Consider the following 15,950-nt stretch of genomic DNA (forward strand, 5'->3'; position numbering starts at 1 on the left):
AAGTTATTTACATATTTGAGGTGTGTGCCAGCACCATTTACCGTGCCACTGGAGCGCCCACCTCAGGAGGGCGTTGGGAACCCGCTGAAGTATCTTGTCCCGGTGTAAGACATTGGCTGTACCACATGATCAATTAAAAAAACATTTAAAACAATGTTTTAAGCACCCATGTTAAAATAGGCCAGTTTCCATTCTGCAATTGATTGCTCTGCATTCCCTGCAAACAGCATAGCTGGGGCACAAATGGAGGTAAATCTTGCTGGGCCTCATAATACATCTGGCCATATGTGGGCCGGAGTATTATCTGGCTGCCCCTAAATGTCATGAAATCCTAACTGGCGGAAATAGGGAAAAGTACATGGTGTCACCCCCATTTCTGCCCCTGCCCACCCAGATTAGAGTTTTTGCACCAAATTCGCAGCCAACTACGTCTTATCCACAATTTACAATAGTTACGCATAGTACTTCTAAACATCTGGTTCTGGGACACGTCAAATAAAATAATCTCTGATCTAACTAAGATTGTGTTTTTTTTTTAGATTATGAAGTCAAATGCCACGTTCCACAAACAGTTTAAAGACATTGCTGAGAATGAAAATGAGAATGTGATTGACAGTAAGTTTCTATATCAGGGGTGGATAGAGGCAGGGGATTCCAAGGTGACTATGTGTCAGCATGCTGTTGTTAATGTTCTGTAATATCTGTCTGCTAGCTTTGTAGGAAGATCATTTCCGATAATGGGAAATGGAAAGATTTTTTCTTGAACTGTTTGTATTTGAATTGTACTAATATGGACGTTATTAAAATTGAGATGAAATTAAATATAATGTTCTCCGATCAAGATGTAGCATCGATGATCTTTGCACTCGAGATTCTGAAGGTCTTTAACTTGTTTCATTATGTAACCAGACTCTATTTCCCAATAGGTTTCAAATGCGCCTTGCATAAGGAAGTTCCATACCATGGCAAGATGTATGTGTCGGATAACTATATTTGTTTCTACAGCAGTATTTTAAAAGAAACCAAGGTATGAATGTTTTTAAAAGCAAAATGTTTTACTATACAGTGCCCTGAAATAAATTATGGCCATAGCAATGGGGAACAAATATCTTGATCATGGTTGCAACATCAGTTGGATCTGATATCTATTTGTATTTTAGTAAGATCACCTCTCATTCTGTATAGGCCCAACCTATTTAACCTATCTTCATTCTTAGTAAAAAAAGAAAGACTTGGATTTATATAGCGTCTTTCACGTCCACCTAACATTTCAAAGCGCTTTGCAGCCAATGAAGTACTTTTGGAGTGTAGTCACTGTTGTAATGTAGAAACCGTAGCAGCCAATTTGCACAAAGTAAGCTCCCACAAACAGCAATGTGATCATGACCAGATAATTTTTTTTTTGTTATGTTGATTGAGGGATAAATATTGGCCAGGACGCCGGGGATAACTCCCCTGCTCTTCTTTGAAATAGTGCCATGGGATCTTTTATGTCCACTTGAGAGAGCAGATGAGGCCTCGGTTTAATGTTTCATCCGAGAGACGGCACCTCCGACAGTGCAGCACTCCCTCAGCACAGCACTGGAGTGTCAGCCTAGATTATTTTTTTGCTCAAATCCCTGGAGCGGGACTTGAACCCACAACTTTCCGACTCGGAGGCGAGAGTTAGGCTTTAAGAGCGATGCCTCATGGGACAAGAGCATTCAACTTTTGTGGGAGAAGGGGAAGTTTCTACTCCATCGGCATTTGCTGAATTAGTGAATGAGATTCCCTGATCCCTTTGTTCACTCCTCCTTTGAAGGAAGGATACATAGAAGCACGATAGTGTGCTAAAGAAGAACTACATCTGATGAAGAATGACATAAAGTTTTGGTCTCTGTATTTAAGGAAGGATATATTTGCATTGGAGGCTGTTCAGAGAAGGTTCACTAGGTTGATTCTGGAGATGAGGGGGTTGACTTATGAGGATAGGTTGGGCCTATACACATTGGAGTTCAGAAGAATGAGAGGTGATCTTATTAAAACATATAAGATACCGAGGGGGCTCGACAAGGTGGATGCAGAGAGGATATTTCCACTCATAGGGGAAACTAAAACAAGGAGACATAGTCTCAGAATAAGGGGCTGCCCATTTAAAACTGAGATGAGGAGGAATTTCTTCTCTCAGTGGTTTGTAAATCTATGGAATTCTCTGTCCCAGAGAGCTGTGGAGGCCGGGTCATTGAATATATTTAAGGCGGAGATTGACAGATTTTTGAGCGCTAAGGGAGTAAAGGGTTATGGGGAGCGGGCAGGGAAGTGGAGCTGAGTCCATGATCAGATCAGCCATGACTTTATTGAATGGCAGAGCAGGCTCGAGGGGCCAAATGACCTACTCCTGCTCCTATTTCTTATGTTCTTATGTAAAGTGGGTAAAGTAGCAGAATAAGGCTCATTGTTTCTCCTTCTGTGTCTATGTTCAGCTTGTTGTTCCTGTCCAGTCAGTGGCTGTGTTGAAGAAGCAAAACACAGCCTTTCTTGTCCCCAATGCCCTGTGTATCAAGACCACGGAAGGAGAGAAGGCAAGTTTCATTTCTGATTCCATTCATTCATACTTCTTTGAGCGGAGGGAGTAATGTTGAAAAGAACAAAGTTTGAAAGAAATTTCCCAACTCTCTACAGAATCTTCTTTGAAGATGATGTTTAAATATCAAACTTTATTCTTGTATAAAGGTGAGCTTGAGATAAGTTTCTTTTGGTCATTTCTCCTAGCTCAGAAGTCTGTTGATTTATGGGTTTAAAAAAAAAAATCTGCACATGCTCGAAATCTGAATTAAAACCTGTCTGCATCTGAAAGAGAAAGACAGCAAAATGTTTCCGGTTCTGATGAAAAGAACAGTGAGATATTAACCTGTATTTCTGTTTTGGATATAACAACAACTTGTAATTATATAGCACCTTATAACGTAGTGAAACATCCCAAGGCGCTTCACAGGAGTATCATGAGACACACAATTTGACACCGATCCACATAAAGAGAAAATAAGACAGGAAAGAAGTAGGTTTTAAGAAGCGTCTTGAAGGAGGAAAGAGAGGTAGAGAGGCGGAGAATTCCAGAGCTTAGGGCCTAGACAACAGAAAGCACGGCCACCGATGGTTGAGCGATTATAATCAGGGATGCTCAAGAGGGCAGAATTAGAGGAGCGCAGACATCTCGGTGGGAGTGGGGGGGGGTTGGGGGGTGGAGTTGTGGGGCTGGAGGAGATTACAGAGATAGGGAGGGAGGAGGTCATGGAGGGATTTTTAAACAAGGATGAGAATTTTGAAATAGATGAATTAATTGTGCATTTCTAACATTTTGACGGTGCCTTTACACCACAGCAGTAGCATTAGTGAGAAATAGTTTGCTTCACACCAATACTGCCGCCTCAGTCTGAGGTCGGGGTCTGGTCTGAAGTCAGAGTGAGATGTCATTTCATTTTAATATTGATTCTCGGGAAGTGGGTGTCGCTGGCAAGGCCGGCATTTATTGCCCATTCAGAGATCCCGGAGAAGGTGGTGGAGAGGAGAGCCGTCTTCTCGAACAGCTGCAGTCCGTGTGATGAAGATGCTCCCACAGTGCTGTTGGCAGTTTGTTACAACTGAGTGGCATGCTTGGCCACTTCACAGGGTAGTTAACAGTCGGCCACATTGTTGTGTGACTGCAGTCACATAAAGGCCAGACCAGGTAAGAATGGCAGGTTGCCTTCTCTAAAGGTCATTAATGAACCAGCTGAATTTTTAATGATAATCTGACAGCTTCATGGTCATATTTACTGATACCAGCTTTTTATGTAAACTGAATTCAAATTCTCAAAATGATCAATGATACAGAATTAACAACTCATATCTATAGAATGGGAGAGAGTATTATAACACTGACAAAACCATGTTTTGGTCATTGCCTTGTTTATTTAGAACATTTTATGACTGAAATCTGTTTCAAGTTGCAGATTGCATCATTCAAGCAGTTTTATTTAAATCAACGTTAAAGTTGGTATAGCAAACGATTGTTTCCTGAAAACTAATTTTGTTTTGACTTCTTGCAGCACCTGTTTGGATCATTGCGATCAAGAGACATGACTTTTAAAATCCTGAAGGCCATTTGTACCCATCTCGAGGTAGCTTTTTCAATCACCACTGATTTATTATAAATATAAAAATCAAGCTTTTGTTTCGGAGACCTACTGTGCATGTGTTTACACTGTGTCATTTCCATTGTCATGTCAGCACTGCAGCAAGACCTAACAACTGAATTGCATTGTATTTTATAAATTTAATGTTAATTATGAAATGTGCTTTTCAGAATGGAAGTCCCACTAATAGCCCTCGGGTTTCATCACTTGAAAGCAGCTTCAGTACTGAATCCAAAAAATCACTGGTAAGAAACTTTAGTGCATCTACTTAATTAAAATTATTTCAGTAACCCTGGTTCCCACTCGTAGTATGATGTAAAGTACCCAAATGCAATTATTGGCTTTGTTCTACAATTTTGCAATCTCGTCCTGCAGTTTAAGATTGACAGTAAAGCCAGATTCAAATATTAAATTCCAATTAATAATACTAGGCTGATCATTAGAAGAAAGAAAGACTTGCATTTACATAGCGCCTTTCACGATCACCATACGTCTCAAAGCGCTTTATAGCCAGTGAAGTACTTTTGGATTGTAGTCACTGTTGTAATGTGGGAAACGCGGCAGCCAATTTGCGCACAGCAAGCTCCCACAACAGCAATGTGATAATGACCAGATAATCTTTTTTGTTATGTTGATTGAGGGATAAATATTGGCCAAGTCACCGGGGAGAACTCCCCTGCTTTTAGAAACATAGAAACATAGAAAATAGGTGCAGGAGTAGGCCATTCGGCCCTTCTAGCCTGCACCGCCATTCAATGAGTTCATGGCTGAACATTCAACTTCAGTACCCCATTCCTGCTTTCTCGCCATACCCCTTGATCCCCCTAGTAGTAAGGACCTCATCTAACTCCTTTTTGAAATAGTACAGTGGGATTTTTTACGTTCACCTGAGAGGGCAGATGGGGCCTCGGTTTAACGTCTCATCCAAAAGACGGCACCTCCGACAGTGCAGCACCCACTCCAGTGCAGTGTTGAGGGTCAGCCTAGATTTATGAGCTCTGGAGTGGGACTTGAACCTTCTGACTCAGACCCACTGAGCCGCAGCTGACACCACATACTCTCTATATTACCTATAATACAGACATTTCCTTTTCCAGGAGTTGAGTCATTCCAGCTTGGAACAACAGAGCCAAGATCTGGACACCATCGATTGCCAGCAAGCTTCCCCAGAGCCAATACCAAGCACAGGTTAGCAAGCTTAAAATGTATTAGTAATGCAGCGACCAAAGAATTATTTATCCAAAACGGATGAAGATTTGGTGAAGTAGATTATCTCTGTAAAGCACTGTATGATCTGGAGAGCTTGGTAGCTGTAACAGGAGAGCTTCCTTGTGTGATGTAATGTTTTAATGCAATTTTATGTATCCAATTATCACCACCCAGCCTCCTTCAGCCAGAATGGGCAGCATGTCTCGGCTGCAGTCATGTCTCCCACTTTTGACGCCGCTTTAGAGCAGTGGGAAATGTTCACGTCAATACCATTCTTTTCCCAGCCCCTCCCTGATTCTCATTTTTCTGTGCAATAGTCATCAGTCAGTCCAGCTATTGAAGCAAACCAGTAGCGAGTGGCGACACTAGAACTGGAAGACAGGGCCATCTGATCAGAAGTCCAGTCCTTCTTTTGCTTGAGCTAGCCAGCTTCCAGTTCAAAGAACTCCGAACTTGACACTTCTGTGCGAGGGGTTGAGGGCACTTGTACGGAAACAGGAAAAATGGCTTACGCTTCAGAGCCATGGTTTCAGAAATGGCATCATGTGGAGGTGTGAAACATCTGGTTTTGATGAATTGATAAATTGAGAGTGCACACTCCCAGTGGGGAGCCTTGCCTGCTGGGAATGCAAATCAGGAAATTGCACACGCTTCCCGTAATTCTTCATCCATTCATTTTAATGGCAGCATGCCCACCATTTCCCAAAATGTCATTCCAGTGGGTGAGGCTCTCCGGTGGGAGCATGCATTTGTAACATCGGCTCTTAGTTGTATTTATTGTATTGTAAACTCCATTATAGTGTGGCAATAAATTGTTTACTACTTTCATAATCTAGAAAGATTACGCTATTGGATCAGTAAGTTTGCGGTCTTTGTTTAATGTTTAGCTGCCAAGGCCTTAAGCTCTAGAAGTCCCTCCCTAAATCTCTCCGACTCTCTGTCTCCTTTAAGACACTCCTTAAATCCTATCTTTTTGACCTCACCTGTTGTAATATAGCTTTATGTGGCTTGGTGTCAAATTTTGTTCGAGAATCGCTTCAGTGCAGCACCTTGAGACGTTTTACTACATTACAGGCACTATTTAAATGCAAGTTGTAAATGCATAAGGGTTGTCATGAGCCTTTGTACCAATTGTGTTTCTTTTCTTCAGCACGATCTCAGCCATCAATGGGTTTCCTAATAGGACTCCCCTGAGGTGTGAGGTGCTGGGGAGAAATGGAGGACCACCGAAAGGATGGCAGACATTTTGGGATGTGCAAGAGGTGCTCTGTGTCCATCTGCTAATATCGGCCAACCTGTGTCTGCAGACAGAGGTGGTCACACCTCTCTTTGCCAGGCAATTGGTGCATGCAGGGGTTCCAACTCCAGGCTGGCTGTGGCAGCAGGCAAAATGGCACTGATAACCGTAAAGACCTGACTAACCTTAAACCTAACACTTCATGCGTTACATGGTATTGTATGAATGAAGGCATGGCAGGGTGATTATCAGACAGCAAAGCATTGTTTGCCGCTCCTGCCAAGATTCCTCCTGTATTCGCAGGGATTGTTGCAGATGCCTGGCCACATTGGTAGGGAACTGTCTTCAGAGTCTGGGTCAGCAGTCACATGCTCTTGACGTGGACCATCGGATTGGCACAGATCTTGTCAGCTGCACCCTTAAAAAAAAAAAGAAAGACTTGCAATTATATAGCGCCTTTCACGACCACCGGATGTCTCAAAGCGCTTTACAGCCAATGAAGCACTTTTGGAGCGTAGTCACTGTTGTAATGTAGGAAACACGGCTGCCAATTTGCACACAGCAAGCTCCCACAAACAGCAATGCGATAATGATTAGATAATCTGGGTTTTTTTGTGATGTTGACTGATGGATAAATATTGGCCAGGACACCAGGGCTTGCTCCCCTGCTCTTCTTCGAAATAGTACCATGGGATCTTTTACATCCACTTGATAGAGCAGACGGGGCCTTGGTTTAACGTCTCATCTGAAAGATGGCACCTGAAAAATGATAAGCATGAAGACCTGACTAACTGGTTCTTTGGAAGCACGCTAAACTTAGCACTTCATGTGTTACATGGTACTGTATGAATGAAGGTGTGGCAGGGCAACTATCTGACAGCAAAGCATGATTAGCCGCTCCTGCCAAGATTCCAACCGTATTTTTCTCTCCATTTTTGGCCGTCACTTCGTAATCTCCTGCCTTTTAAGCATTGACAACGTATGTTGCTTGAGTTTTTTTCTAAACGCTTTCAGAATATTTGTCCCCCCCCATTGTGACACTTCCGTTTGTCTCTGTCCCTTTAAATTTCATTTATTTACAAATTTCCCCTCCCACCTCTAATGTGCACTTTACACATGATCTGCTCTGCAGCTGGATCTGTAAATAATGAATCAAATGAGCTGACCCAGGAAATTTGAGTGCTATTTGCACATTACCACTCAGGCAGAATTAGCACCAGTTCTTAACCCTTTAGATATGACTTGCACCAGATGGGGGGGAAAACCAGTCCCTTGTTTTCTTTATCCTATGAGATCTGCGCCTGATACATTTTGGATCCAGTGGAACAAATTTCAAATCTGGTCACTCCGTCATTTATATATTGGAGATTTTATTGGATTCTTTTTCATTCCAAGACAATTGGAGAATATTGCAGATATTGTGGAGTAAATTCTTGACTTCATCACTTGGTAATTCATTGGAATTAAAATTGGACGGACAATCGGCTCTGCCAGATTACCTCCCACCCAGTGAAGTCAGAAGGTTATGTGTTCATATCTGCCTTCCTATTTAAGGTTAATGATAGACGCCAGAGACTTAAAAACTAAGGCCGAAAATAACAGTAAAATTAGGGGATAAAACTGAATTTCACAATTCACTGACATTCATGGATCATATCTGTTTCATTTCATGTAATGACATGCCGGTCTCGCTTGTTCTTTAGAGGAATCTTCCACTTGAGGGACTACTGAATGTAAAAGTCTCCTCACGATAAAGCTCTGTGGGAGAGTCTGCAGTTGAGGGTGTCTCATTGATAGTGCTTTTCCACACAAGATTTTTATTTAAACTAGGAATAGTATTGTCATTGTTTATGAAATCAATTCACAAACCTGGTGATCACTATGGACTCGATAAATGCACGCTCACTCCAGCCGACTCCTGCTTTCTGCTGATGGGCTATGCTTGAAACTTTCATATTCTCCTTTCTCCAGTGTCGGCTGTGGCTCAGTGGGTAGCACTCTCGCCTCTGAGTCAGTAGGTTGTGGGTTCAAGTTCCACTCCAGTGCGGTGCTGAGGGAGTGCTGCACTGTCGGAGGTGCCGCCTTTCGGATGAGACGTTAAACCGAAGCCCTGTCTGCTCTTTTAAGTGGACGTAAAAGACCCCATGGCACTATTTCGAAGAAGAGCAGGGGAGTTATCCCCGGTGTCCTGGCCAATATTTATCCCTCAATCAACATAACAAAAAAAAACAGATTATCTGGTCATTATCACAGTGCTGTTTGTGGGAGCTTGCTGTGCACAAATTGGCGGCCACGTTGCCGACATTACAACAGTGACTGCACTCCAAAAGTACTTCATTAGCTGTAAAGTGCTCGGAGACATTGAGTGGTCATGAAAGGCGCTATATAAATGCAAGTTTTTTCTTTTCTTTACAGACGCTGCCTGACTACCTGAGTGTTTCCAGCATTTTCTGTGTGTGTTTTTTTTAACAGTTACTTTGATGCTTATCTGGTTTTATAGTGAAATGCCTCTCGCGTATCAGCGCTCGCTGACCATGTAACTTTTCATTATGTGCCGCCCACAGATGCTGCTGGTGCAACAAGAAATGGAACTCTTCTGTGTAAAGAGAACAAAGAACAGGAAGGTCAGCCCGATGAGGAAACTTCACACTACAGTGGTAAGGATCACTTACCGCATAGCTGGCACAACGGTAGCAAAATGACGCTCCTGCTTGTTATAATGCATTCAGGATGAAGTGAGCACACATACTGATGTGTGGGTGTAGGCAGAAGCTTGGCAGCAAGTCACCTGCCCATTCTTTTAATCGTAGTGATGCATGAGCTGTGGAACCCTAAGGAGACTGAGAAAATAATTCAACACAGTAACTGAATGATTTCCAAACAGCTTTGGAGAGAAATAGCTGTGCAATGCATTTAAAATGTATGAAAAGTCTGCTAAAGTCAATTGATTGTCATCTGCGGTGAGGTACCACTGATCCAAACAACCACATCCCCTCAATTCAAATAAATTAAAGAACCTGGATAAGTGGTTCATGTATGTTACTGCATTACTTCAGCACAGAAACTGCTATAAAATGAGCTGGCATTATGAGTGAAAGAAAACACGAGGTATACTGGGATGTTGGACAGTTCAGGGATAAATGACATCCCATCTCTGCCTGAGAGACCATCTTTTTCCTTCAGTGACAATGTGCTCTCTGCCACTGTTACAATTCCCACCCACAACGTGACCTTCTTTTGGTTAATCCTGTCTAACATTTTTAACCCAAAAGTATAATCATTTCTATTTGTTAACTTCAGCATGCAAGCTGTTTTAAAGAAACAAAAAAAAAAAATATAGGTTTAATTATCAGACTGCCCATACTTAGAGAAACAGAAATTTCATCATCATAGGCAGTGCAGCGCAGAAGGAGGCCATTTCGGCCCATCGTGTCCGCGCCGGCCAACAAAGAGCCACACGGCCCTCGGTCAGCAGCCCTGATGGTTACATATAAACCTATGTAGTCGCTGTTGCAATGTAAGAAACGCGGCAGCCCACCCGCGCACAGCAAGCCCCCAAAACAGCAATGTGATAACGATCAGACAATGAAAACAAATATAATGTTGATTGAGGGACAAACATCGGCCCAGGACTGCTCTGCTGCATATTGGCTTTTTGTGGGGTTATATATACTGGGTCGCACCACACATTGATGTCCTACTATGCTGAATCACAGATTAGTAGCATGCAACCTCATGCCGAAGCTTCCTCACATGGCAAACAAAGGTACCAAACAAGAGGGGCGTTTTTGCACAAGGATCGATGAAGAAAAAAACCAGAGGAGCAGATCCAGCTGGGCACACTTTCACTCCTGCTTGCAGTTACAAAGGATTTGGGAGCAGGTTGTGTTCTCTGTGAGGAAATCCTAATCGAGTGCAAGAGAAAGTGTAACAAGGGGTTAAAAAAATTTACATTTTGAGCAAGGAAAAAAATGTGTGTGAAAAAACTTCAATAACTCGCTGGTAACACAGGGTCACAGTCTCAGAATAAGGGGTTGGCCATTTGGGACTGAGATGAGGAGAAATTTCTTCGTTCAGAGTGTTAAGTATGGAAGAACTCCACAAGACTGAGTACTGTGAGCTAAAACTGATGTGACCTTAGTCTTTTTAATACAACTCCAGAGTGCCTAAGCAGCATGGCAGACAACCTTTTATACTCCCTTGCACGAGGTGTGCAGGTGACCCTTGGGCCTCCAATAGTTGCGCCCTCTGGTGGCAAGTCTTACACAGTTACAATGTTTACATACATAACACAGAGGGTTGTGAATTTTTGGAATTCTCGACCCCAGAGGGCTGTGGAAGCTCAGTTGAGTATATTCAAGACAGAGATCGATAAATTTTTGAGAACTAAAGGATATGGGGATAGTGCAGGAAGGTGGAGTTGAGGTAGAAGATCAGCCATGATCTTGTTGAATGGCATAGCAGGCTCAAGGAGCCGAATGGCCTACTCCTGCCCCTATTTCTTATGTTCTTATGTTTGAAGAATGATCCTCATGAAAGAGTCCCCAGATACAATGCTTAACACTATGTTGTCTCATCATTCAGCTGCATACAGCTAAACATTGTAAACTCTCAGTTTCACGCCTTGTTTGGGAATTTTCAACAGCTCATGTTTGCACGAGGGATAAGCAAGCTAGGTTAGTAAAATCTGAACTCTGATAGGGCTCCAAATCAAAATGGTGACTCTTCACTGTATGAAGCCATTGGGTATTGTTACAGAGCTGCATCACACACTGCAGAAGAAGAAAAATACCGCGTTCGATACATTATAAACAAGCTCTCGCTATATGTGGCAGAATTGCAATGAGGATGTTCCATTTTTTGAATGATTTTAAAACATATCTCGCCTTTGAGCACCAAGAGAATTAAATTGGTTTCCTCTAAGTGTTCATTTATTTTTTGGAAGAAGCACTATTTTCAAACGAAAACCCTGTTTCCAACCAAAACTGTTGTAATGGAAGTTTATCAAAAAAATTAGGTAAATTGCTACTTTGTGAAGATTGATGTTATTTTAGGTGCCCTTGCTCGCAGTAACCTTCACATTTTGTGCTGTATTTTTGTTTTCCCCTTGTAGGTGACTCCTGGTTCAGGAAAATGTCTAAGAAAGTGAAATCGTTTGCTACATTTCATGAATCGACCACCTTTAACACACTCATCATCATCTATGTCCTGCTGTACGTATTGTACATCTTAGTAATTAGAACCACTTAATAGGCTTTGTAAAGTGTAAGTGATCCTACAGTTTTCATAGGGTAGTTATCACAAAGATAAAAACCAGTAGAATCTTTGATTTAGATATTAATTTGGGCTTCCCAGCATAAATGGAGGAGCTGCCCCAAAATGGCAGATGCTCCAGCAGCTGCCATCTTCAAAAGGGTCCTACCGTGGGCAGCCGAAACGCCCGCCTGTTTCAGGTGGTAGGCCCTTTTAGTATGCAATTTGGGGTCCTATGACATATACAGGGCCCCAATTTTCATTTTAGGATAGAATTGGCAGTTCCATCAATAAGGGGCTCAAGGGTAAATTTTTATTTATTTCTGTGGAGTCAGGGGGAGCAGGAGTGTTCCTCCGATCTGTATAAAAATTATCTTGGGTACTCCTGCACAGAGTGTTTCCCCCCCCCTCCTCCCACCACCCCACCAAACCTTTTTTCAGACTGGGATGCCCAATATTGTGCTGTCCATCAGCTGGTGGGCTACTCTGAGGTGCCCGTTTTCTGGCTCTAGTCAATAAGGAGTATGGTAATGAGACCTGGCTCTTAAAACAGACCAGGCTCCCATTGGCACTCCCGGGTGGTCAGTTGACTACCTGACAGACAGAAACTAGCCTCATATTTCTAAATTGACCTAACATTTTTTCAGGGGGTAATAAATTAAGACTGAATGTGTGGAAGTAATTTACAGGTACAGGTGATGTGATAGAGCATAGACAAACATTAAGTGTTTTATAACCATTATCTAAACTGTGACATCAAGCTATAGACAGGAAATCATTACGTGTCATCTGTTACTGTAGTGTCCTTCGATGCACTAGTAATGACTTCACGAGGCAGTTATTGTACTTGAACTGTAATGACCGTAGTCCTTTATTTGCTAACTCCAGAGTGAGGATCACAATTGGTGGCCTGCCTTTTATGTTAGGTCAGGCACACCTATACAGGTAACCTACGAGTCTCCAACTGCTGTGCCCTCTGGTGGCACACCTTGTGATAGTACCAACAGTAGCCATGTAGGATACATGACAATTACTATTACTACAGAATATATTGTGCAAATAGCAATGTGTTCGATGCCTCTGATGTGGAATGACACTTTGAAAAGAGGATTAATGATTTGTGATGTTTTGGCTGCAAATTGTTTCAATAAATGATCTGCAAGTTATCAGGAATCCGTCCACTTTCAATGCCGATCCTTTACTCTGTTTTATTTTTCAATTGCAGAGTGCTTCTGTTGCTGATTTCTTCCGGATACCTTGGCTTCAGAATCGTGGCTCTCGAGGAGCAGCTGATGTCAATGGGAGCCTTACCAGATCTCCATACGCACAGCCAGTAAGTGCACTAACTGGTCAATGCAATAAAGGTGCAGCAGTTATAATGGGTGACTTTAATATGTACATAGATTGGGCTAACCAAACTGGAAGCAATACGCTGGAGGAGGATTTCCTGGAGTGCATAAGGGATGGTTTTCTAGACCAATATGTCGAGGAACCAACTAGGGGGGAGGCCATCTTAGACTGGGTGTTGTGTAATGAGAGAGGATTAATTAGCAATCTCGTTGTGCGAGGCCCCTTGGGGAAGAGTGACCATAATATGGTGGAATTCTGCATTAGGATGGAGAATGAAACAGTTAATTCAGAGACCATGGTCCAGAACTTAAAGAAGGGTAACTTTGAAGGTATGAGGCGTGAATTGGCTAGGATAGATTGGCGAATGATATTTAAGGGGTTGACTGTGGATGGGCAATGGCAGACATTTAGAGACCGTATGGATGAATTACAACAATTGTACATTCCTGTCTGGTGTAAAAATAAAAAAGGGAAGGTGGCTCAACCGTGGCTATCAAGGGAAATCAGTGATAGTATTAAAGCCAAGGAAGTGGCATACAAATTGGCCAGAAATAGCAGCGAACCCGGGGACTGGGAGAAATTTAGAGCTCAGCAGAGGAGGACAAAGGGGTTGATTAGGGCAGGGAAAATTGAGTACGAGAAGAAGCTTGCAGGGAACATTAAGACGGATTGCAAAAGTTTCTATAGATATGTAAAGAGAAAAAGGTTAGTAAAGACAAACGTAGGTCCCCTGCTGTCAGAATCCGGGGAAGTCATAATGGGGAACAAAGAAATGGCAGACCAATTGAACAAAGGGGTCAGAGGGTCTAGTAAGGAGGAGGAACTGAGGGAATTCCTTATTAGTTGGGAAATTGTGTTGGGGAAATTGATGGGATTGAAGGCCGATCAATCCCCAGGGCCTGATGGACTGCATCCCAGAGTACTTAAGGAGGTGGCCTTGGAAATAGCGGATGCATTGACAGTCATTTTCCAACATTCCATTGACACTGGATCAGTTCCTGTCGAGTGGAGGGTAGCCGATGTAACCCCACTTTTTAAAAAAGGAGGGAGAGAGAAAACAGGGAATTATAGACTGGTCAGCCTGACTTCAGTAGTGGGTAAAATGATGGAATCAATTATTAAGGATGTCATAGCAACGCATTTGGAAAGAGGTGACATGATAGGTCCAAGTCAGCATGGATTTGTGAAAGGGAAATCATGCTTGACAAATCTTCTGGAATTTTTTGAGGATGTTTCCAGTAGAGTGGACAAGGGAGAACCAGTTGATGTGGTATATTTGGACTTTCAGAAGGCTTTTGACAAGGTCTCACACAAGAGATTAATGTGCAAAGTTAAAGCACATGGGATTGGGGGTAGTGTGCTGACATGGATTGAGAACTGGTTGGGAGACAGGAAGCAAAGAGTAGGAGTAAATGGGTACTTTTCAGAATGGCAGGCAGTGACTAGTGGGGTGCCGCAAGGTTCTGTGCTGGGACCCCAGCTGTTTACACTGTACATTAATGATTTAGACGAGGGGATTAAATGTAGTACCTCCAAATTTGCGGATGACACTAAGTTTGGTGGCGGTGTGAGCTGCGAGGAGGATGCTATGAGGCTGCAGAGTGACTTGGATAGGTTAGGTGAGTGGGCAAATGCATGGCAGATGAAGTATAATGTGGATAAATGTGAGGTTATCCACTTTGGTGGTAAAAACAGAGAGACAGACTATTATCTGAATGGTGACAGATTAGGAAAAGGGGAGGTGCAACGAGACCTGGGTGTCATGGTACATCAGCCATTGAAGGTTGGCATGCAGGTACAGCAGGCGGTTAAGAAAGCAAATGGCATGTTGGCCTTCATAGCGAGGGGATTTGAGTACAGGGGCAGGGAGGTGTTGCTACAGTTGTACAGGGCCTTGGTGAGGCCGCACCTGGAGTATTATGTACAGTTTTGGTCTCCTAACTTGAGGAAGGACATTCTTGCTATTGAGGGAGTGCAGCGAAGGTTCACCAGACTGATTCCCGGGACTGACCTTTCAAGAAAGACTGGATCAACTGGGCTTGTATTCACTGGAGTTCAGAACAATGAGAGGGGACCTCATAGAAACGTTTAAAATTCTGATGGGTTCAGACAGGTTAGATGCAGGAAGAATGTTCCCAATGTTGGGGAAGTCCAGAACCAGGGGTCACAGTCTAGGGATAAGGGATAAGCCATTTAGGACCGAGATGAGGAGAAACTTCTTCACCCAGAGAGTGGTGAACCTGTGGAATTCTCTACCACAGAAAGTTGTTGAGGCCAATTCACTAAATATATTCAAAAAGGAGTTAGATGAAGTCCTCACTACTAGGGGGATCAAGGGGTATGGCGAGAAAGCAGGAATGGGGTACTGAAGTTGCATGTTCAGCCATGAACTCATTGAATGGCGGTGCAGGCTAGAAGGGCCGAATGGCCTACTCCTGCACCTATTTTCTATGTTTCTATGTCAACTAAAACCGGGCCTTTTAAAAGCCCTGTGCCATCTTGTCAGCTGCATGGAGCATTTGTGCAGCTGAAACAGTCCAGGCTGCTCCTAGAAGGATCTATTGCTCAATGCAGTATGGCAAAGAACCTACGCATCCAATAGAAGCAATAATAATTCTTCATATCCGATTATTTACCATCCTCTTGTAATGCTGCAGAACGTCGGGAATACTACCCCCATTGCTTTTTGGGCTCAATTTTCCACATGGGCGATTTTTGGTGCAGTTGAAGAGGTACGTCCGATTTTT

The 15,950-nt window shown here is 42.9% G+C and overlaps 1 protein-coding gene and 1 long non-coding RNA gene across 8 annotated transcripts in view; one reads left to right on the plus strand and one right to left on the minus strand.

The window, feature by feature from the left end:
• The window catches only part of LOC139228596 (GRAM domain-containing protein 2B), a 97,872-nt gene that overhangs the window by 70,780 nt on the left and 11,142 nt on the right, over positions 1–15,950 (plus strand). For all 7 annotated transcript variants that reach the window (XM_070859756.1, XM_070859755.1, XM_070859754.1 and 4 more), the window contains exons 4-12: positions 540–615; positions 927–1,027; positions 2,463–2,561; positions 4,068–4,139; positions 4,325–4,399; positions 5,252–5,342; positions 9,165–9,257; positions 11,714–11,813; positions 13,079–13,186. In XM_070859756.1, the coding sequence (XP_070715857.1) occupies positions 540–615; positions 927–1,027; positions 2,463–2,561; positions 4,068–4,139; positions 4,325–4,399; positions 5,252–5,342; positions 9,165–9,257; positions 11,714–11,813; positions 13,079–13,186 (815 nt within the window). The remainder of the gene's footprint in view (positions 1–539; positions 616–926; positions 1,028–2,462; positions 2,562–4,067; positions 4,140–4,324; positions 4,400–5,251; positions 5,343–9,164; positions 9,258–11,713; positions 11,814–13,078; positions 13,187–15,950) is intronic.
• The window catches only part of LOC139228597 (uncharacterized), a 55,994-nt gene that overhangs the window by 5,576 nt on the left and 34,468 nt on the right, over positions 1–15,950 (minus strand). The gene's annotated exons all lie outside the window — the stretch shown is intronic.

Source organism: Pristiophorus japonicus, chromosome 18, assembly GCF_044704955.1.
Source record: "Pristiophorus japonicus isolate sPriJap1 chromosome 18, sPriJap1.hap1, whole genome shotgun sequence".
NCBI lineage: Eukaryota > Metazoa > Chordata > Chondrichthyes > Pristiophoridae > Pristiophorus > Pristiophorus japonicus.